This window comes from Pelophylax lessonae, assembly GCF_965119305.1.
Source record: "Pelophylax lessonae genome assembly, chromosome: 3".
NCBI classification, from domain to species: domain Eukaryota; kingdom Metazoa; phylum Chordata; class Amphibia; order Anura; family Ranidae; genus Pelophylax; species Pelophylax lessonae.
The window spans coordinates 436,984,361-437,008,059 of NC_138770.1; the positions used below are offsets into that span (position 1 = coordinate 436,984,361).

General features: G+C 45.8%; 2 protein-coding genes across 2 annotated transcripts in view; one reads left to right on the forward strand and one right to left on the reverse strand.

The window, feature by feature from the left end:
• The window catches only part of MTFR2 (mitochondrial fission regulator 2), a 48,362-nt gene extending 47,434 nt beyond the window's left edge, over positions 1–928 (reverse strand). Inside the window, exon 1 of the mRNA XM_082249721.1 lies at positions 803–928. The gene's annotated coding sequence lies outside the window, so the exon portion shown is untranslated. The remainder of the gene's footprint in view (positions 1–802) is intronic.
• A 162-nt stretch (positions 929–1,090) lies between these two features.
• The window catches only part of LOC309549431 (armadillo repeat-containing protein 1-like), a 43,814-nt gene continuing 21,205 nt past the window's right edge, over positions 1,091–23,699 (forward strand). The window contains exons 1-4 of the mRNA XM_082249722.1: positions 1,091–1,270; positions 5,159–5,250; positions 7,578–7,758; positions 21,771–21,887. Of these exons, the coding sequence (XP_082105848.1) occupies positions 1,121–1,270; positions 5,159–5,250; positions 7,578–7,758; positions 21,771–21,887 (540 nt within the window). The 5' untranslated portion in view covers positions 1,091–1,120. The remainder of the gene's footprint in view (positions 1,271–5,158; positions 5,251–7,577; positions 7,759–21,770; positions 21,888–23,699) is intronic.

The following is a 23,699-nucleotide window of genomic DNA, read 5'->3' on the forward strand; positions in this document are numbered from 1 at the left end:
CGCATGCGCAATGTGGACGTCATGCCAGTTGCCATCAGAGGCATTTTCTGACAATCTGCAGTAATCTACAGAACGCTTTGCTTATGGTCGGATAATGCTTCTGATGATCTGCAAATGCGCAATGTTGACGTTAGCCCAGATGCCATTGGAGGCATTATCGGACGATCTGCAGTAATCAACAGGACACGCATGCGCAGAGAGAGTGAAGCTGAATCTGACGATCAGATTCTGCCTCTGCACTTTGCAAATTGTCAGGTAATGCCTGCGACAATCTGCACATGCGCAGTATTCAAATCACCCCAGCTGCCAGTGGAGGCATTACCCGACGATCTGCAGTAATCAACAGCCTGGACCTTCAGAGCTTGTGCCATAAATATGTGCTCCTGCGCACACGCGTGTGAGTGACGTCATCGCGGCTCCAGCCACTCATGTGACCCCAGAAGGAAGACTGGGTGATGATGGAAGCCCTGTCAGTGGTGATAGTGCTCCCTTGAAAGGTTTCATTCTAAGGTAAGTAATTCATAAAGTGCTAGTATGTGAATGCGATGTATACTAGCACATTATTTATCTTACAGGGGGAAAATTTTTTTTTCACGGTTTACTACCAAATTAACCCCTGCAAGCTTGGTGGGTGGGACTACACTTCAAGGGTGTTTTTTTTGGGGGGGGTGTCACATGCCAATAGTTCAGGTTTAAAAAGCTGGAATAGAATATTCTAGAGGGTAAGTGTGCTGAAATCAGCAAGGTCCCTCAGAATAGTGCGGATGACACATGGAAGCAGTGGCTTACACCGGGTGCATACCGTACAATGTTTACTTACCAGCACTGGAAGCTCTAAGATCCCCCCACTCTGTAGGTGACAGTCCTGACCCTCCGTGCAGCTCTCAGCTCTCTGCAGGACAGGAAGTAGCACGAGACTCATTCAAACTCAGCGCCGCGAGATCACAAGCTACCCCCTGATTGGGCAGCTGAGCGCTGTGTGACCATGTGACGGCGGAACGAACCAATCGGCGTACGTAGCCTTGCACGTTAGAACAGGTAACGGTCGGGTTGGTGTTGCTGTACGTGTGGAGAGACCCTGACACCTGACAGGGACAGCCTTCTATCCAGGGGGAAGAGAATGGATGCCGTGTCTGTGGTCAGCCATCTGAAGAGCCTAGCGGCCGAGCCCCGGAATAGAGCCGGGATCATCAATGACAAGAGCTGCCTGGCGGGGCTCATCCTCCTTCTCAGTCATCAGGATGGAGCTGTGGTGGAGGGCGCTGTGCAGGTCAGGGAAGCAGCATGGTGTGGGAACAGGGGTTTCAGGACAATATTCATATACTAATGCCTCGTTTCCACTGAGCGGAACGGTTCGGGTCGGTACAGTTTGGAAGGATTAGAATGGTCCGGTCTATTCAGGTGAGCGTTTCCACTGCAAGTCGGGCCACCAGGGACCATGCGGGGTTTACGCCAAATGAGGTGTTTGTTTTGCTCTTTCATTTGATGTGAGCATTGATGGTTTCCTGTCCGCCAATCAGTGGAATGTATCGTGTGACGCCAGTAGCTCCGCCCTAACCGTACCGTACCATTTCCTACGGCCCTACATCTGAAGCAGGACCAGGAATGGTGCGGTTTGGTTTGGTTGTATGGGCCACTTTCATAATGGAAACACTCAAATTAGCGTACCGACCCGAACCGATCCGCTCAGTGGAAACGAGGCAATAATGTACATTCACATCAGTCCTTGTCCTCAATGTTGGGAATTGAACCAATGACCCCCAGCGCTGCAAGGCGGGTGGGCGTATGCCATTGTAATGACTAGGGATGAGCTCAGGTGTGCTCCGATCATAGCGCGAACCTGCCTGGGAGAGGTCACCTGTACCAATTAGAAGTGGCTAAGGCCGCCCGCAGCCATATGTATACATGCCCCTTGTATGTGGGCAAGGACCAGTGTTCTGCTGAAAAATCCAACTTGACGAAATCTCCAACCATGGCCCTTCCGCTGACTCTACAGGCAGCAATAATTGGAGATTTCAGCCACTTGGTGTTTTCACAGAACAGGTGACAGCATCTGCACTCCGGTGTTCTACCAAAAACATCAACTTGCTGAAATCTCCAACCACGTCACTTCCAGTAAGACTCTACAAGCAGCAATATTTGGAGATTTCAGCCACTTGGAGTTTTCACAGAACAGGCGGCAGCTTATACACTCCGGTGTTCTGCCAAAAACTCCAACTTGCCGACATCTCCAACAACATCCCTTCCGCTGACTCTACAAGCAGCAATAATTGGAGATTTCAGCCACTTGGTGTTTTCACAGAACAGGTGACAGCGTCTGCACTCCAGTGTTCTGCCAAGAACTCCAACTTGCCGAGGTCTCCAACCACATCCCAAGGATGAGGTGCTATTCCTCTCACTGATACCAACGCTGGTGAACTATTCCTCCCACTGACAACACAGAGGGAGCTAAGAACAATGGTAACTGATAAGTCAAAGCAAAAAAAAACCAAGAAGGTGGGGGGTAATTAATCAACATAATGAGCATACCATATCACCAATAGAGTACTTGTCTAATAACCAAGGAGATGCATACAAAAAAAGGGGGGTTTGTATTCTCCTAGAGCAGGGATCTCCAAACTACAGCCCTCCAGCTGTTGCGGAACTACAAGCCTCATGAGGCATTGTAAAACTCTGACACTCACAGACATGACTAGGCATGATGGGAATTGTAGTTCCTGAACAGCTGGAGGGCCATAGTTTGGAGACCCCTGTCCTAGAGGGTAAAGCCCTCCAGTGATTCAAGGAAGTGGTTTCAATAAGACAGGTAGTGATGGCTAAAGTGCATAGGGTTATTGGACTATATTAAAGTGGTGTTCCAGCCTTTTCTGTGTTTTATTAAAAGTCAGCAGCTACAAAAAGTGTAGCTGCTGACTTTTAATAAACACACACTCACCTGTCCCACGATCCAGCGATGCGGTCTCCTGTAGCTTTGATCCTCTCCCTCTGGTCTCAGCGGCGCCGGCATCACTAGGTTGGGCACCCAGCTGTTAGTTTGCGGCTTTACAGCCGGTTACGCACTGCGAGTTGCGCTGCGCGTCTTGATTGGCCGGCAATCTTCTGGGACCTCTGACATGTCCCAGAAGATTGCAGGGAGGGAGGGGGAAAGGAGAACTTCCGCTCAGGGCAGAAGTGGGAGCGGGTACCTGTGAAAACTTGGTCACCCCCCCCAAAAGGACTAAAAAAAAAGTGGAAGCTCCACTTTAAAAGAGAGCCAGTACAAATACAGTTATAGCTCTTATGAAGACCACAGTATATAAAAGTGACAGTTTCCCAAACGCCAAACGAGGTATGTGGAATATGTAAGTCAGCTCTGCATAGCCGTATATGTATATCAAAAATATCAAGAGTCTATGCTGACTGCATATTGCACTTAGCCCTAGTGTGGCCTAACTTTAATGGCAGTAGAGAAATGCCGTTTCCATGATATGAGGCCACTCATTGTGTGTAGCATGAAAGTTCATCTGTTAGTATCAGTTCCTTGGTGAACACGTATAGATTGAATGGGTGACGTCTCGCTCTAATGACAGGAGCATCACAGTGATGGGATGTACACTGGGTGTGAAGAGCAAGGGGAGAGTAGATCAAAGTACTGAAAGAGAGTGTCATCCAATTGGTATATCTTAGGATGTAATCATTGAGGGGGACATGCAGATAGACTGTGGGAACTATCTTAGTGGAGAGTGAGTTGATCTTATCACACCCGATCCAATGCTGGGATTGATCCAATTAAAGTATAGTCAGCGTGCAACACTAGATGCACTGGGGCTGCATTGACAATTATTTAAAGTACAGCCCCACTGCAAGAAAGGGGAAATGGTTTCATGTGGTGTGAACTAAAAAAAGTAATTTTATTTTTCCTAGTGCAGTAGGTTGCAACGTGAACCACTGCATTGCAACACCACTGTGGTGCATAGAACTGTATTACATGTCATACGTTCTGTGATAAAAGGGAAACATATTGATGTGATGGGATTGGTGTTGTGACTCCCAGCGCACGCCAGCAGACCTTGATATGCATGGCTTGCTGGTGTGAAAGAGCCCTTAAAAAAGGGGGAGAAAAAAATTAATAAATACTTGTACAGAATGCATTGACTTTCCATTTCTAATTTTAGGTCATCCTTTTTGGAAATCTATACATTTTAAAAGTAAAAGTCCTGCCTAAGAACAGACGCCAAAACCCAAAGGGGAAGCTACGCATGTTTGCACCCCCCACTGCCACATTGGGCACTTTTTGAGGGAAGAGGGTACCTGATTTTGACAGGTACCCCACTTGTAAGATCTAGGAGCATTTCCCATCACTCCTTAGGGACGTGGAGGCTCTGGTGGAGTCGGGGGTTTCCTAGCACCAGAGCGCCCTTCTGGAAGAGAGGCTAACCCGGGAGTAGTTCAGAGATGCTGGAGAGCTGGGCCAGCGGCCGAGAGGAGTGCGAGGAGGTAATCCCCTTCTTGGCGGCATGTCCCACCTTCACTCAGCTCCAACTACAGGAAGTCTGCTGTACGGAAACATGGAGGCTGCCATTACTGCTTCAGTCATTTAGGTTTGACTTTTTTTTTTTTTTTTTTTTGGTTGAACCAGATGGACTTTTTCTTTTTTTTTTTTTTCTTTTTTTTTCTTTTTTTCTTTTTTTCTTTTTTTTTTTTTTTTTCTTTTTTCTTTTTTTTTTTTTCTTTTTTTTTTTCAACCTAACTATGTAACTATAAAGGGTAATCCGCAGGAGCCAGATTGCTTTCAATCTGTGTGTTCATGGTACAGGAAACCTAGCAGCTAGCATTTTCAAAAGAAGCTCATCAATGGCATTCTCCATACATGGAGCGCATGCATGCTTTACGATTTATCCCCAGATTTCAGGTAATGAGCTCAGCATCGTGGCACTGGGGTAGATGGTGCACGGTGCCTAATTTCATGGCTAAGCAGTGGTAAATGCCAATGATTGGCTATTATAGTATCCAGTTATGTGACTAATTGTCTAGGCGTTTGTTCAGGTATTTTCTGTTAAAATGGACAGATCTTTGCTGCAGCTGGCCTTGAGCCGGCAGACAAAAGCAGGAGAGCTCAGTAAAGGCATCCAGTCAGCTCTACAAACACTAGTAATTTCTTTTTTTTCCCCCAAAATAGGCTATTCGCTATTTATGTGAGAATGCTAGTCACTGTGAAATTATGAGGCATGAACTTGGTATGATGGTGAGTCTGGAGAATATAAGAAACAGGTAAGTTGGTTATGTTTTATATATTCAGTGAGCTATGAATATAGCATATAGTTTTGCATTTCTGTAGAATATTTGTTGATGTACTACAATGGATGACTCTATATTTTAATCTGCTAAGTATCAATTAGTTAATTATTTCTCGTTGCCAGGTTTGAGAAACATCAGACAACCCTGAATGTATATAATCAGGCAAATAATCAGGCAAATTGAAATTAATGTACTCACTGTAAAATCCTTTTGCAGATAGCTTCAGGGATATCCCCTATGCAACCCCTCACATTCCCAGCTTGTCTCAGTTGTTTGTTAGCGTACTTAGGCAGTAGATTTCTTCTAAAATGAGAAGCTTACCTTCTTACCAGTCTTTACTCTCGATTTCTCTGCATAATTTCTTCCAAAACGATTCCTTAATCAACTCAGCTGCACTATTAGGCACTGCAGTGTTTTAGGCGTCTTCTTGGCAGAGCCTTAACAGACCATAGCCTCAGCTCACCTACTGTGGGTGTCCCTCTTGGGTTGTGGTGCTGTGTATTGCCTTTGCACAGTGATGCAATGTCCCCACTACTCAAGGGGAGGAGGATGTCTGCTGGCCTCTAGTGCCTGGGTCCCAGAGTGTTGTTTCTATGGGCCACAAACTGGAGTTTTGCACTCTACCTCCTCCCTGCTTCATGCTTTCCAACCTTTCTCCTTCCCTTACACAGAGGGAAAATCTGCTTTCAGCTGTCCAACAGATTGTGAGCCAAAGCATCAGCAGGAGAACACTTTCAATATTCCTACTCAAACCTCTTTATGGTTCCAAAATTGAATGGAGGAGCTTGACCCATTCTGGATTTGAAGACTCTCAACTTGTTCCTATGGGTTCAGAAGTTTTGCATGGAAAATGCAAGGTTAGATATTGCCTCCCTCCTTCTGGGGGCATTGTCGCCTCAATAGATCTGTACATTACCATATTTCCACCTCATCCATGAGATCTGGCTGAATTAAGTAGTGATTCACTAACTAGACATTAACAGACAAATCCAGAGTTTAAATTCAAAGGTGGACACCAGGTAGGAATAAAAAGACTATTTAATTAATATATTTATTACAATTTTTATCTAGATAAATACTTGGGTTTGTCTTGACACCAGCCTCCTGAAATCTTCTACACATCAGAATTCTAGCCTTAGGAGGGGGGAAGTACTCACTACTAGGTAAACTCCAATACTTTGCATAATGCTGCCTGAACATATGCTAATTGTGGGGCAGAGCAAGGGATGAACTCATCAGCTAGTTTTTGGAAAACAAAGTAAAATGAGGACATTGAAGTGGGTTCTGGACCAGTAGACTACAGAAAGAGGTCTAGGACCTGGCTGTGCTCTCTGGCACAATGGTCGTGTTCAGGGCTCGACAAAACCCTGGTGCCAGGTTGCAGTATCGACTGGAAATTGGGTCCTGGTGCTTGGGCCACACTGCAGCAGTCTGGATTCTTCCCATGTGGACCTCAACCCCCCGCACGCGGACTAAGGTTGGGCTGGCCGATACATGAGGCCGCGGCTTTGTTGCCTACTGGTGCGGGATACTCACTGCTTTCTGCGAACCGATGCCCTCCGCTGGTGGGCGGTGCAGTGATGAGCATGACTTGCTCTCACTGCCTGCCCACCTCAGATATCATCTTCCCAGTGACAGCTGGGGTTGAGGTTGCGGGCTTGATCGGTTGTTCTTTCCTTATTGCTCCTTCGTGGACAGCCCATCAGTGCCACCGTTCAGTGCTGCCCCATCAGTGCCCATTAGTTAACCCATTAGCCCTGGTTGTATTTCATGATTTTCAATTGATTAGGCAGGTAGAACAGTTCACATATATGTAATTGAACATTACATTTCCCTTTTTTTTTCTCTGGGTTCAGATTTAAACGGTTCAATTTCTGCTTGGAACACTTCTGTGTAAGGCTGGGTTCACATATGCAAATTGGATGCGTTTTTACCCGAATCCAATTTGCATAACATGTGAATGGGACCGGCTTTCTATAGAGCCGGTTCACACGTGTCCAGAGCAGGTGCGGTGCGGTTTTGAAAAGGGTATTTTGCTTTATTTTTGTATCTGGTTCAGGTATTAATTCAGGGAAAAATTTGGCCCTGAATTTCACCTAAACCAGTGAACAGAAAAGCTCCAGACTGCAAACTGCAGCCGGACATGTGTGAACCCAGCCTAGTTAGTGGAATTTTTCAAATCTGTTGGCAGTTACATTGTACAATGTAAGAATGTAACAAGTACAATGTAATGTAACAAGTACAATGGAGAATGATACAGAAATAATGCTGTCGTGTTTGTTTTTTGTTCCCCCTTTCAGAGGTGATATCGATAATCATATTAAACTACTTGCACAGACAGTTTACATGTTGCTAAGTGCGTCCGTTCAAACGCATAATCCAGAACAAAACAGCAACAAAGCCAAACCCCAGTTCTTCTTTACAAGTTCCAACAAAAGAGCAAAAATTATAACACTCCACATCCATGGGCTTGATAATCTGGTAAGTACCCTGTCCTTAAACCAATTTTATTTATAGAAACATAGATGATTCAATTATATCTCCAGCCAAAACGTCTTTCATTTTGCATAGAGTGGAAAACTGTTGGAACCTCTCATTGAGATTATTTTTCTCTTTCTGTTGCAATAATGTCTATCGTTTGTCTGAAGAGTTGAGCTTTTTTTTTTTTTTTTTTTTTTTCTCAAATAAAGTTTCAATAAACAAATCATTCCAGCATTGCAGAATCTATATCAAATGCATTACATTAGAACATACATTTTTAAAAGCATGAATGCATCTCAGCAGTAAATGTTATAGTACAACAGTCAACTGGTAATGAGCTTAAAACGTAAATTAAAAAAATAGGATACTTAGTAAATCATGTATACGTTTAACTCCTTCATTGCCCAAGGATACCATCATATCAGGATCATTATCACTCCATGCCAATTATTAGGTGTGCTATATTAAGGTCAACAGGCGCCAGGCCTGGTGTGTCTAACCAAGGAAGCCCAGAGCTTATCAAATTTTCCAAAACTGCCCTGTGTTAAAATATTTCTCTTTCGTTCATTGACAGACACAGCTCCTGTCATTCTTGACCTTTCGATTATGCTGCCCCCTACAGGAGTAGGACACTAGGCAGAAAAAACACCTGGCTTTGGCTGTAGTCGCGGCGTTCTTCCTGGCCGACGGCCCCCCATTTCGATGGAGAGGAGAATCTGTCTGGAGCTTTGCCCACCTGGTTCCTGGTATGGTGAGTAGATGTCCCCCCTCTACCCCTGGAGGGTTTTTGGGTGGACATTGGCCTCTCCTTGGGACAGTTGGAACCCCCCCGGGTTCCCCTCCTTCCCACAGGCACCCCCCCCCCCCTTGTCAAGTCCCTCATCCTGTCATTCCCTCCCCCTCCACATACCCTGGGGATTTATTTTTTTTGGGTGGTCTGGCCACCTTCCTGGGGTGGGGGGCAGGGCACTAATGGCAATAGGGGTGGGGTGCGTGGCCGGACAATTGATTGTGCAGGAGGGGGGGGGGGAGGTTGTACCTGGTGGGGGCTCTTACCAGGGTGTCCCATCCTGCCTGGATCTGTGCTGAGGCCTGGTTCCCCCCCCCCCCCCCCATTCTAGGTCCCTGTGCCTTGTGGTGCTGCGCGGAGCTGCCATTCTGTTGTAGGCAGTGTATTCCTACACATAGCAGCCATGTTTGTGTGGTCCAGTGGCCATTTTCTTGTGGTTTACCATTGCAAATAGCGGCGGCCATGACAGTGAAGCCCTGTGGGCGGCGTTTTTGGCGGTGGGAGCCCCTCCTTATCCCTGCTGCTGACTCCTGAATCATTTAGTTTCCTGATCGCTGCGCGTGTAGTGCAGAATTTCTGGGTGCTTGCAGGTGCCTTTGTGGGCGGGTGGTGAGTCTGGTGGGGTCCTCTCCCCCTCTGCTGAGGATCGCTCTGTGCCTTGTGCTTGGCGACCGGGTGGTGCTGCCAGCGCGGTGGGGGTTGTACCGTAGCCGTGTGTTACACTTTTTGTGGGTGACTCATGGATTTCTTGGAGCACGTTTCCCCACCGGATTCCCCTCTCTGAGGCTGCGGGACCCTCCCATACACTGACAGAGGTCCTGGAGTCCCTTGTGTCCCAGGTGGGGGACGGCTTTTGGGTGACAGGCTAGCAAAAAGCACCCCCCCCGCCCCCGCCTTCTCCTGCCTCATCTGTCTCATCAGGTCCTGAATCTGATTCGGCTGCCGCGGACGTGGGTCACCCTGCTGTGTCTGCGACCACGTGCCTGTAATCCTCTGATAGTAAGGATGATTCCTCCACGTCTGTGACCGCGCATGAAAGGCGCTGGTAGATGCACTGATTGTATCTGTGCGTGAGACCCTGAAGATGGCGGACGTGGCTGAAGCTGCGGCGGAGGCGCAGGTACTCTTTGGCACTCACAAGCCATCCAGAGCAGAAAAGGTGTTTCCTGTCCCCGCCTATTTTGACAGAATTGTCGCTAAAGAGTGGGGACAATTAAATCGTTCTTCTGGGGTTCTTAAGCGCTTTACTAGGCATTACCCCTATGAGGAGTCCCTTCTTAAGAACTGGACTGTGCCATTGGTGGTGGACCCTCTGTTTTCCAGAATAAACAAGGCAACCATGATCCCGGGGGAAGAGTCCCCGGCCTTTAAGGGTCTGGCTGCCTGGAAGCCAGAGGCTGTGGCCCGCATTATGTACACTTTAGCGGGTTTGGCAATGAGGCCAGTATTAACCATTGCCCTAGTGTCACAGACTCTGACCGAGTGGGCTAAGCTCCAACACTGTGACCTGGCGGGTGAACAACTTCCTCCTGCCTTTGCTGAGCCAGCGGACCAGCTGGTCCAGAGGCTGCAGTTTATCTGTGATGCCTCCTTGGATGCAGCTCCCCTGATGGCTCGCCTGTCTTTTTTGGCTTAAATGCTGGTTTGCAGACCAGATGTCTAAGGAAGCCTTGACTTATCTTCCCTTTCAAGGAGATCATCTGTTTGGACCTACCCTGGATCACATTAAAGGTCTCACAAGTGGGAAGGATACCTTTCTTCCACAGGCTACTAAGGGTAAGGAACCTCGTCGTAGACATGGACCTTTCTTCTTGGCTCATAAAAAGTTTTTTTTTTCATTCCCAGATTCGACTGACAAGGGTTCGAAGCCTTTCAGGGCCTCCTCTGGCAGCCCCAAACTAAATTCATCTGGCAAGCCGAGAGCGGGCTTCTCCAGACCCGCTGACAAGGCTCCTTCAACATGAAGATGTGCACTCGCCCATATCAGGGGTGGGGTGTCCTCTGCTTGTTTCCGGACCCGTGGACTTCCCTGGTGCAAGACAAGGGGGTCCACGAAGTTATTCGGTCCAGTTACAAGATCGAGTTTCGCTTTGGTCCCCCGGCAAGGTTTTTTCCTTCCAATCTGCGCCTGCCCGCAGACCGGTTAAAGGGTCTGTTTGGGGCGGTACAAGACCTGTTCATTCAAGAGGTGATTGTCCTGGTTCGGATTTCGGATCTTTTTCAGGGTTTTTACTCAAACCTTTTCACAGTCCCCAGGAAGGAAGGCAACCTGCGTCCAGTCCTGGACCTCAAGGCGCTAAACTTTTTGTGTGGGTACATCCCTACCTCTGGGATTTTCTTGCCTCTATCGACATGAAGGATGCTTACCTTCCCATTCTAATATGTGCCAGTCGCCAGCGTTTTCTCCGCTTTGCTGTGGGAAAGGAGAATTATCAGTTTGTGGCGTTACCCTTTTGATCTCGCTTCCGCTCCTCGGGTCTTCACAAAATTGTTGGTTCCGGTGCTAGCTTTGCTATGCCAACGGGGGATCGCGGTACTGGGCTACTTGGACAATCTTCTGCGAGTGGAGTCTCCATCTGCTCTGGAGGAGTACCTGAAGATGCCAATACGAACCCTGCGGGAGTTCGCCTGGGTTCTGATTTTTTCAGAAGCCTGCCCTGGTTCCGTCCACAAAACTGGACTATTTGGGCCTGACTCTGGACTCGGCCCTAGTCAGAGTGCTCCTTCCTCGGGACAAACTTCAGGAATTGCAGGTTGCAATTCTCCTGCTGTCCAACAAATGGTCATCCCTCTGGATTTGCATGCGGGTGCTGGGCCTGATTGCATTTACCTTTTTTGAGGCGGTTCCTTTTGCACAGTTCCATACAAGGTCCCTGCAAATGGAGATTTTGGCCAAATGGGACAAGATTCCCTAGTCTCTGGACAATCCGAATCGGCTGAGTCGGGGAACGAGGGAGTCCCTGATATGGTGGCTTCGTTCTTCGGCTGGGAAAATCCTTCCTCCCCTTGTATTGCACAGTGGTCACCACGGATGCCAGCCTGTCCAGCTGGGGAGGCATCCTCGGCAAGCATTCTGCTCAGGAAATTTGGATGCTGGAAGAGTCCAGACTACCTATCAAATGTCCTGGAACTTTGAGCGATCAGACCTGGATCAGTACCTGGATCATTGGGCAGATTGTCTTCAGGGATGCCCAGTGCGTATTAAATCGGACAATGCCACGGCCGTGGCTTATGTCAATCACCAAGGGGCACAAAAAGTGCCTGAAGGTAGCCGGCATTCTAAGATGGGCAGAACGGTTCGTTCCAGCCCTCTCCACTGTACACATTCCCAGGGTGGAAAATTACCAGGCAGACTACCTTAGTCAGCAGGCGTTGGACCATGGGGAGTGGTCTCTTCATCCAGAGGTGTTTCATCAGCTATGTCTCCGGTGGGGCACTCCCGAGGTGGAACCGTTGGCGTCTCTTCACCTTTCTGTTGAGCCAAGATTTGTGGCTCGGTCAAGGGATCCACTGAAAACGCCACAGACGCACTGGTGGTCCCATGGGGTCAGTATTGTCTGATTTACAACTTCCCTCTTCAAGCTTCTGCCCAGATTCCTACGCAGGATTGAGGTAGAAGGGATTCCGGTCATCTTAGTAGCCCCAGACTGGCCTTCTCGGGCTTGGTGCGCCGATCTGGTACAGCTGGTTGCCGACGTTCGTGGAGGCTTCCTCTCAGGGAGGATCTGCTGTCCCAAGGACCGATCTTCCATCCTGCTTTACAGTCGCTGGCTTTGACAAGGCCTTAAGGTTTGTCTGAGTCTGGGATTCCTACGTTGTTCAAAGCAAGGAAATCCACTCCCGAGGATGATCTACTATCGTACGTGGAAGACGTACATTGCATGGTGAGTCTCTTTTAGGGTGCATGGGGGTTCAATGGGGGTTAACAGAAATTAGCCTTGAGTACCATTAAGGGCCAGGTATCGGCCTTGGCGATCGTTCCAACGACCTTTGGCCACACACTCCCTGGTGTGCACTTTTCTTCTCGATGTCCGACATTTTGGTTCCTCCAGTGTGGGCTCCGTTGCTGCCTTTGATCTTAATTTGGTGCTTTCAGCTCTACATAAGCCTCCTTTTGAAAATATTCGGGTTGATTCCCCTGCCAGAAGGTGGCCTTTTTGATGGCTTTTACCTCTGCACGCAGGGTGTCAGAACTGGTGGCATTCTCCTTGTGAAACACCAGATAAGGTGGTGCTTCCCCCCTGTCCGTCATTCCTTACTAAGGTGGTCTCTGACTTTCATTTAAATGAAGTCATTGTGTTGTCTTCCCTGTGATCCAGGCCTAAACATCCAAAGGAAATTGGCTTGCATGCCTTGGATGTGGTCTGGGCAACTGCGGTGTACCTGGCAGCTACGGAGTCTTTCATGAAGTCAGATACTCGATACTCTTTGTGCTCGCAGGTGGACCTCGCAAAGGGTTGTCCGCTTCCTCTGCGAATATTTCCAGATGGATCAGACAGACGGTGGTTCAAGCCTATTCCATTATGGGTCAAGTTCCTCCTTTCCCTGTCAAGGCCCACTCTACTATGTTTATGCTTGGGAATTTTTTGCAGTTTCCCACCCCTTCATGTTGAATACTGCTTTGGGACATCCCAATGGTCAAGAATGACAGGAGCTGTGTCTGTCAATGAACGAAAAAGAAAATGGGATTTTTGACTTACCGAAAAATCAACTTCTCTGATGTTCATTTATGGATACAGCACCCACCCCTCTGTGGAGTTATAATTCTCCAGACACTGCTTGTAACAAAACTGAGTGACCATAACAGGGAGAGGTAGTATACCCCCATGGGACTGCCCATGGGGGTAGCCAGAAGGTTTTTTTTTTTTTTTTTTTTTTTTTTTTTTCCCCTGCTTTGTATCCTACTCCTGTAGGGGGCAGCATAACCCAATGGTCAAGAATGACAGGAGCTGTGTCCCTCAATTAACATCAGAGAAATGGATTTTTACGGTAAGTAATTTTTTTTTTCCCTGCTGCATCTAGTACATATGGGGGTTTCCCTCCTGCCCATGTGGAACAGCCTCACTGGCATGTAGTGAACCTGCAGGAGTAGATACAGATGCGAGAGGCACTGTGCCACATTCAGGGAACATTGTTTGACCTCCAAGAGAGCCTCTTCCAATTGCTCCTATGTCTTTTTCCCACTTAGATACCACGCTCATGGTATGCTCCCGTAGAAAACTTTAACAGCATTAAGTAACATTGGGATATGAATCCTTTTGTAGGAGTCCACCTCAGACATGTAATTGAATATAGTTAAGGTTTAAAGTGGTATTGAACCCCAAACAAAAACAAAAAATATTTTTATAATGCAGCTTGCCAAATCTTAGATGTGGTGGCTGCATTAGTTTTCCTTTTAAGACCTCATGCACACTGGGTGTTTGCCCAGCTCTCCTAAATGCTTTTCTACCAGCAGGAGAAAAGCCGCATCAAAAACAAGCCTACAGCCGCGTTTCTTTTTTTTTTTTTTAACGTGTTTAGTCGCATCAAGCACTTGGACGGTAATTTCATTGGCCAGAATAGAAATGTATCCTGGCCATTGAAATGTATTCACGCTCTAGCACTAAGCGCATTTAGCATTCCAACCTAATAGAAATACTGTAAGCCAGCCCCTGGTAGAACTCCTCCTAGCCAGCAAGCCTCAGTTCTTTGTGATCAAGCAGTGCCAAGAGCATGAGCAGAAACAGAGGGAAGCCACCTGTGTCCCTCATAGGACTCAATATTTTTTTTTTTTTTTTTTTTTAGAATAAATAAATACAAAAATCGGATTTTCTTTCTAATCCATTAAAGGACCCATGAATTGAGATACAGTCAGGGCATCCAAAAGCAGTTCAACAAAGGAGTGGGCAACACAGCAACCACTTCTAACAGGTGGCAAGAAAGCAATGTAAATTGCCTGCAGCCCAGAAGCTGTCTGGAGGACCAATGCCTTAACCTGGGTGAGGTGGAGCCCCCAATTAGATAGGGGAACCTACCAACCTGACCAAAGGGAGAACAGAGAAAATCAACCTGAAGCTCAGAACAGGGGATAGAAGGTCACTGCCAGAGGGGGGTGACTTCACACAGAAGAGAACACCAAATATGCATAAAGGTAAGCCACCAGGACAGGTAAAATAATAGCAATTTCCCAAGTAGGGAAGAGAAGACTCACAACCTGATGTGGTCAACAGAAAACACTGGTGATTAACCCCTAAGAGGAACGGGTCTCAAAGGTACCTCAGAGCAGTAGAAGAGCGGTGGAATTCAGGCCCTTCCTAAACCTTATACGTTGCGATAGGAGCAAGCTCTGGCTTCCTGTGGCTTTACTGATCATATTTTCAAGTGTAGGGCCAAAACATCCGTTAAACTCCAAGCAAGTTATAGATGCTCCCTGGATATGGCCTCATTGTCGCAGCAGCGCAACCAGTATGCTCTGCATATCTCTATGGATATCAGACCTATGTGAAACATGAGTCTGGATGCTTGTAACAAGCCATCCCAACTGAAGTATAAGGCCTCCAAACATTTGTTTCACTAATCTATAAAACAGTGGTCTACCCCAGCACTGGAAAGATCTCACTGAGAAGTGACATAGTTTAACAGATTAAGGGCATCACAGGATGAAGAGCAGAACCAGTTAGTTCAAACTGAGATTAAAGGGGGACTTTATCTTGTTGGTACAATCCTTAAAGATAAATACTTTTACCTTCCCAGTGATGTTCCCCCTTACGTTGCTTCACTGTTGGCTCCACAGTGGGAATAGGCTACTATTCACTAAATTCCCTTTCAAAATGGAACAGTTCCAGCGCACACTCAGATGGGTCTCAGGACCCTTTCATTGTGGTTCCAGTACACATAGAGCAATATAATGAATAGCGAGTGTAATAGAGATTTGTGCAGCTTTAGGAGCTCTAATATTTCCAAAGTTGTAGACAGCAGGCTACTCTAAATGCAGGATAGTGGGCACTGCAGATATAAGTTCCGAAAAAGTTCTCACAATTCTGCAGTAAAGACAGGTGACTACATTGTCTCAAACTCCCAACAGTCTCCAAAGAGAGAATCTGAGTTACTGATCAAAGGGAGCAGTGGCCTAATCTGAAGGGCTTAGGCGGTTCAGAGATGGACTTTGCAGAGGATGGTCCAGGAGCATGTGTAAAGTCTGTTTGTTTGGAAAGAGTGGAGAGCATGTGGCCGAAAAGTCCCCTCAGCGGATACTGAAGACTAGCGTAGTAGGGGCTGAGCTGTCCACTCTGTTTATGTGCAAGCATGTTGCTTCCATGTAGTGATATTGCAACAAGTCCCAAGGTCCGAGGCAAGGCCTTAGGTACATGCGCACTTAGGCAGCTGGTGCTGAGGAAGGTCAGGTTGCCAGAGCTGACTAGCTGTGGGAACAAACTGAAGACCAGAGTTCCAAGTGGTGCTTGCAAACAGGATCAGCAACGGGATGGTGTTTTTTGTACACTGAATGGCAAGAAACAGAGGGCACACAACACTTCTCAGTGGATTACGACATTCCTCATCAGTAACCCATATCACAGTGGAACTGATGGGGCATTAAACTTCAACGGTGCCCAGTGGTGTAATAACGAGGTAGCCTGCTGCTTCATCATCCTGAACAGCCTTACTCACAAAGTAAAAAGGTTAGCAAAAAATTGGTTTAGAATTTCCAGCAAACTGGAAAAAAAAGCGTCCATCCTCCTGGCACAGTAGTAAAAAAAAAAAAAAAAAAATTAAGACCTAGATTAGAGGAGGAGTTTTAGGAGGGCGGACTCGCAGTTTTTCTGTTTGCCAGATGGCTGAATTCCTGTGTCCTCCAATGGACTAGAAAGAAAATCGTATGCGCACCACTATACAGGTGCATCTCATAAAATTAGAATATCATCAAAGTTTTATTTCAGTAATTCAATTCAAAAAGTGAAACTCGTATACATTACTGCATATAGGCATGTTCCACACAGAGTGATCTGTTTCAAGCGTTTCTTTCTATTAATTTTGATGATTATGGCTTACATTTAGTGAAAACCCATAATTCAGTATCTCAGAAAACTAGAATATTACATAACAATAAAGGATTTTTAATACAGAAATGTTGGCTTACTGAAAAGTATGTCAATGTACAGTATAACAGTAAAGTATGCACTCAATACTTGGTCTCGGGACTCCTTGTTGCAAGAATTATTGCATCAATGCGGGGTGGCATGGAGGCGATCAGCCTGTGGCTCTGCTGAGGTGTTCTGGAAGCACAGGTTGCTCTGATAGTGACCTTCAGCTCCTCTGGATTGTTGAGTCTAGGGTGTCTCTTCTTCCTCTTGACAATACCCCACAGATTCTCTATGGGGTTTAGTTCAGGCGAGTTTGCTGGCCAATTAAGCACAGTGATACCATGATCGTTAAACCAGGTATTGGTACATTTGGCAGTGTGGGCAGGTGCCAAGTCCTGCTGGAAAATTAAATCTGCATCTCCATAAAGTTGGTCAACAGTGGGAAGTGCTCTAGAATTTCCTGGTAGCGGGCTGCGCTGACTTTGGACTTGATAATGCAGTGGACCAACACAGGCAGGTGACATTGCTATCCAAATCATCACGGACTGTAGAAAATGTTTCATTTCATTCAGAAATCTGGGTCCCAGAGTCTGGAGGAAGAGTGGGGAGGCACAGAATCCAAGTTGCATGAGGTCCAGTGTGAAGTTTCTACAGTCTGTGAGGATTTGGGGAGCCATGTCATCTGCTGGTGTTTGGTCCACTGTATTTTATCAAGTCCCAAGTCAGCGCAGCCCGCTACCAGGAAATTCTAGAGCACTTCCCACTGTTGACCAACTTTATGGAGATGCAGATTTAATTGGCGGCTCCGCCTTTTTTTTTCTTTTATTTACAGTTCAGAGGCATTCAATATCCTCAATGAAGTGCTGCAGCCATACACAGTGGAATCTTTTAACTGCACCACCCTAGACAGTGACATTATGGCACATATGGGCTACATACCCTCTTTCTGTCTGCGCTAAGGGATATATATATATATATATATATATATATATATATATATATATATATATATAAAAAAAATTATAATTTTCCAACAGCACTTGGCACCTGCCCACACTGCCAAAAGTACCTATACCGGGTTTTATGATCATGGTATCACTGTGCTTGATTGGCCAGCAAACTCGCCTGACCTAAACCCCATAGAGAATCTGTGGGGTATTGTCAATAGGAAGATAAGACACCAGACCCAACAATGCAGATGAGCTGAAGGCTGCTATCGGAACACCCTGGGCTTCCAGAACACCTCAACACCACCTTTTATTTATTTTATTTATTTATTTTTTATTGGTCTTCTGTAATATATTTAAATTTTCTGGGATACTGAATTTTGGGTTTTCACTACCTGCATGACCTGTTCCTCAAATGAAAAGCAAGAAATGCTTGAAATATAACTGTGTGTAACGCATCTATTTTGAATTGAATTACTGGAAATAAATAACTTTTTGATGATCTAATTTTAACCACTTCCATACCGCGTCATGTAAAATGACGTCGGCAAAGTGGTTGTGAGGATCCGGGCCGCCGTCATATGACGTCGCCCGGATCTCCCCCCTCTACTGCGCGCCCCCAGGGGCGCGCAGCGCGGCGATCGGGGGTGAGGCTCGTCCCTTGGACATAGCCCATCCCTGATCAAGGTAAACAGCCAATAGAAATTTTTCTCTTTTCCACGTGATCGGCTGTGTCAATAACAGCCGATCACATGAGCGGCTCCAGCACGAGCCGCTCATTCTCTCTGCAATGCGCGCCCCCGGGGCGCGCAGAGCAGCGATCGGGGACGAGGCTCGTCCCTCGGACAGAGTCGATTCCCGATCTAGGTAAAGAGCCAATGAAATTGGCTCTTTACCACGTGACCGGCTGTGTCCAATCACAGCCGGTCACAAATGTCAACAGAGAACACGGTAACTAGCTGTCACCGTGTTCTCCTCCTCACACACTGATCCTGTGTGAGGAAGAGAGTGTGGTAACAGCTAGTTACCAATCATAGTGCATCCCAAACACACTGATTGCCCCCCCCCCCCCCCCCAATAAAGAGCACCTGTCACTAGCCCATCAAAGTACCCGAGTACCTGTCACCAGCCCATCAGGTACTCAGATGACAGGTACTCGGGTACTCTGATGGGCTGGTGGCAGGTATTTGGGTACTCTGATGACGGGTACTCGGGTACTCTGATGACAGGTACTCGGGTACTTTGAGTACCTGTCAACGGAGTACCCGTCATCTGAGTACCTGTCACCTACCCATCAGAGTACCCGAGTACCTTCCACCTGCTCATCAGAGTACCTGACGCCTGAAGTACCCGAGTACTTGCCGCCTGCTCATCAGTACCCATCACTACTCATCAGTACCTATCACGTATCAGTACTGATCATCAGTACCCATCAGTACAGTATCACCTATCAGTATCAGTACTACTCATCAGTACTTATTACCTGCCTGTCACCTGCCCATCAGAGTATCCGAGTACCTGTCATCTGCCTATCGGAGTACTCGAGTACCTGCCACTTGCTCATCAGTACCAGAGTACCTGTCACCTGCCCAACAAAGTACCCGAGTACCTATCACCCTTCATACAGCCACCAAGTCCAAAAAGGTTTATATACGTCCTCCGTTTAAACCTAAATACCGGTGTTATGGCAGCAGATAGCTGCCATAACCCTGGTATTTTTTTAAACGGTGGACAGTTGGCTTTCCGATAAGGGTGGTCCCAGGGGCGGATTCGCCGTGGGATCACCCTTCCGGGATGGCGGAAGAGGCGCCCCCCCCTCCCGCCACGTTCCGGTCCTGCCGGCAGCGGGGAAAACGATCCGGTCCCAGATCCTCACAGACAGGATGTCGAGTGAGGGCAAGCTTGCCCTCACTTGACTCTATGGTCTTGGAGGACCGGAGCTACTGAAAATGTTGTTGCCTAGCAACCGGTTTAAAGGTCTTTTTTTTTTTTTTTTTTTTATCTTTTAGTGTACTTGTGAGATCTGAGGACTTTTTGACCCCAGATCTCACAAAAAAGAGGTCCTGTCGTGCCTATTTCTATTACGAGGAATGTTTACATTCCTTTTTAATAGAAATAAAAATTATCATTTTTTTTTTTTTTTTTTTACGGTGTAAAAATAAAAAATAAAATAGTAAAAAAAAAAAAAAATTAAAGCGCCCTGTCCCCGTGAGCTCACGCGCAGAAGCGAACGCATACAGAAACCCCGCCCACATATGTAAACGGTGTTCAAACCACACATGTGAGGTTTTGCCGCGATCGTTAGAGCAAGGGGAATAATTTGAGCCCTAGACCTCTGTAACTCAAAGATGGCAACCTGTAGAAATTTTTAAATTGTCGCCTATGGGGATTTTTAAGTACCAAAGTTTGTCGCCATTCCGTGAGCGTGCGCAATTTTGAAACATGACATGTTGGGTATCTATTTACTCGGCGTAACATTATCTTTCACATTATGGAAAAAAATTGGGCTAACTTTACTGGTTTATTTTTTAATTAAAAAAAGTGAATTTTTTCCAAAAAAATTGCGTTTGGAAGACCGCTGCGCAAATACGGTGTGATAAAAAATATTGCAATCTCCATTTTATTCTCTAGGGTCTCTGCTAAAAAAAAATATATAATGTTTGGGGGTTCTAAGCAGTTTTCTAGCAAAACAACTGATTTTAGCTTGTAAACACCAAATGTCAAAAATAGGCCTAGGCAAGTGGCTAGGATGCATGATGGTGCGCCTTGGATGTTGGGCCCCTCTATATGGCTAGGCTGTGAAAGTCTCACACATGTGGTATTGCCATACTCAGGAGGAGTCACAGAATGTATTTTGGGGTGTCATTTTTGCTGTGTACATGCTATGTGTTAGGAATATCCTATAAATTGACAACTTTGTGTAAAAAAAAAAAAAAAAAAAGTTTTCATTTTTTTCCCACATTTTCCAAAAACCTGTGGAAAAAAATATGTTCAAACGACCCATAATGCCTCATAGAATATACGTTGGAGTGTTTGCTTTCCAAAATGGGGTCATTTTGTGGACTTTTCCATTGTATTGGTGCTCTAGGGCCTTGAAAAGTGTGATAGGTAGTAAGAAAGTTTTATGTGTATTTATGCTCCTAGAACGCCTGAAGGTGCTTCTTGGACGTGGAGTCTCTTTTTGTGGCCAGGCTGTGTAAAAGTCTCACACATGTGGTATCGCCATACTCGGAAGGAGTAGCAGAATGTATTTTTGGGTGTAATTTTTGCTGTGTACATGCTATGTGTTAGAAATAGCTTATAAATTGACAACTTTATGGGGGGAAAAAAAGAAGAAAAACATTTTTTTCTTAATTTTCCCAAGAATTGTGGGAAAAAATTCCATCTTCAAAAAACCCACCATGCCTCTTACTAAATACCTTGGACTGTCTACTTTACAAAAAGGGGTCATTTGGGCGGTATTTGTACTGTCCTGACATTTCAGGGCCTCAAGAAAGGAGATAGGCCGTCAGTACATCTGGTGTGATCAATCTTCAGTAATTGGTACCATAGCTTCTAGACTCAATAACTTTCACACAGACTAAATAATATACACTAATTTGGGTTAATTTTACCAGAGACATGTAGCAGTATACATTTTAGCCCAAATGTATGAAGAAAAATTAATTTTTTGCAAAATGTTATAATTGAAACTAAAAAAGTGTTGTGTTTTTTTTTTTTTTTTCAAAATTTTTGCTCTTTTTTTTGCATATATCACGAAAAAAAAAAACCCCAGTTGTGATCAAATACCGCCAAAAGAAAGCTCAATTTGTGTGAAAAAAATGATAAAAATTTTGTTTGGTTACAGTGTAGCATGACTGAGCAATTGTCATTCAAAGTGTGAGAGTGCTGAAAGCTGAAAATTGGTCTGGGCAGGAAGGGTGTCTAACTGCTCTGTATGGAAGGGGTTAAGAGATGCACCTGTATGTGTGTTGATGAAAAGAATTCCTATAAGCAGACGTGCTACAATTTAATTTGCATATGTGGACCTGTAACTTTATTCCTATTGAACATCTGAATTGCAAACAGGCTCACCGTATCCCTTCCCCTGTAAGAATTTTTTCACACTTTTTGGAATGCTCTGAAAGTTGTGGGTCAGTTTGTCAGGCCAAGTAGAGAATCCTGTTTAGCATTGCAAGATTTGGACTGAAGTGTTTCTCCTGACTTAAATCACAGGCCAGAAAATCACTGTGTGAAGAAGCATTATTAAAGGTGAAAGGCGTCATCAGCTTCACTTTTCAGATAGCCCTGAGGAGGTGCACTGTTCGGGTAAAACCAGAACTGGCAACTGAGGTAAGATTTTAAAGCACCAGTCCAGCAAAATAAGTTCAAGAGGGTAAGTAGAAAGCCCACATAAAGGCCGCAACAGGTGTGTAGACACCGATATATTAATAGCAGAAGTCTCTGGGAGATTTAAGGAAGAGTCCGATGTTAAAAATCAGAACACTGTTATTTTTAAGTAATATATTTCATTAAATGTTTGTTTGTTATTTGTGCTTCAAAGGATATACATCCAGTTTGTGTGCCACATGCTTTTGCAAACCCAGATATTACCCTGTATATGTTGTGGTGACCTCATCACTGTGTGGAACATAACTTTGTGCAGAGAACAGAGTTGTGGGAGCCACTCAATGGATCCAACCTCCACAGGCTGCTTGCAGAAAACTATTACAAGACCAGTCACTCTGTACTAGAAGAGAGGGCAACAGTGATTGGTTTGATTAGGAGCGCCTGAACAGAGGAAATGTTTCACACTGGATTACTGCACAGATCAGGAAGAAGTACACAAAGCACATCAAGATCCAACTCGCTGTGGTAATGCTAGTTGCACAGTCTTGCACCATTAACAGGGGTTGCTTTTAGACCTTCTACTACCCCATGCAATTGGTGCAATAATAAGAGGTTTAAATTGCAGCCCCCTACTTTTGCTATACCAGGTCTTAGCAACATAGAACTAAAGAGCTTGTTCATTCTATCTGCGTTGATATGTGCAAATCATTGCACATCAACACTAGGGCATGTAGAATACAATTATTTCTTATCCATATGGGACATAGCTGTTTCATCATTATGCCTGGGTTACATGCAGCTGACTTCAGGTGATTGGATACTGGCAAAAAAAGGAAGGCTGTAGGGACATCCACCTATGTAACCACTGCCACTTTCTTAGCCTCAGTTTTTTGCTGGTATCCTTGAGTGATGTACTTTTTCTTTCTACTGATAGAAGCTTTCTTTCTATGGAGATTTCTCCTGATCTCTGTTGATATTCCACCAAATTGAGATTCCTGCTACTGATCTACTGCAGTTTTCAGATCATTTGACTCCTTGGCAGAGGGTTTGGGGAACTGTTCCTGGACGAAGCCAGGAGGAAGAAGCAGAGCCAGCCTGTAACGTTGCTGATATGTGCTGGTCTCTGTTGTAGGTGCTTTTCTTTCGCAAATCGTGCAAAACGTGAAGTTAGCTGCAGGGTTCTTTATAGGTCCATGGCTGTGATATGCCTGTTCCTGAAAAACCCTGGGGGAATAATATGCCCTTTGTGGAGTGTGAATCTCAGGGTAATTTCTCTGTGTATCCTTCCAACAGAAGCTTTAGCAGGGAGTACAGAGTAGAATACGTTTGTTCTCCTGTTCCCCCTGGAGTATTCCTCAATTTAGGGCTGTTTCTGTCTAGAATTGCGCACTTGTGCCTTTTTGTGCTTCCTTTGTTGTGCCAAGTGTGCCTGCGTCACCTCACTTTCAATGAGGTTACTGCAGCCGCACAACCTACCTTTTCTCTTTCTGGAAGCAACATCTCCTGGCAGCACTGTACAATTGCAGAGGCATCCCCCCCTCATTCTCCATTGCTGAGGATGTCATGAGTTTATCCACTCAAGTCCTTAGTACCCTTTACTCTGAGTGTTGCCCCTGTCTGATTTCCTGTGTATTTCTGGACTTTCTGTTTGTCTCAAGGAGCCGCGCATGCTCCAAAATGCGTTACCGCCCACTGACGCCACATCATCCACATGCGTTCCAGCGTGATTCCGGAACCCAGGCTGCCTCATTGCCTCCTTGCCTTTGCATGTCTTCCGGGAATCTGACAGCTCTCTCCACTCTCCCCCACAGAGAA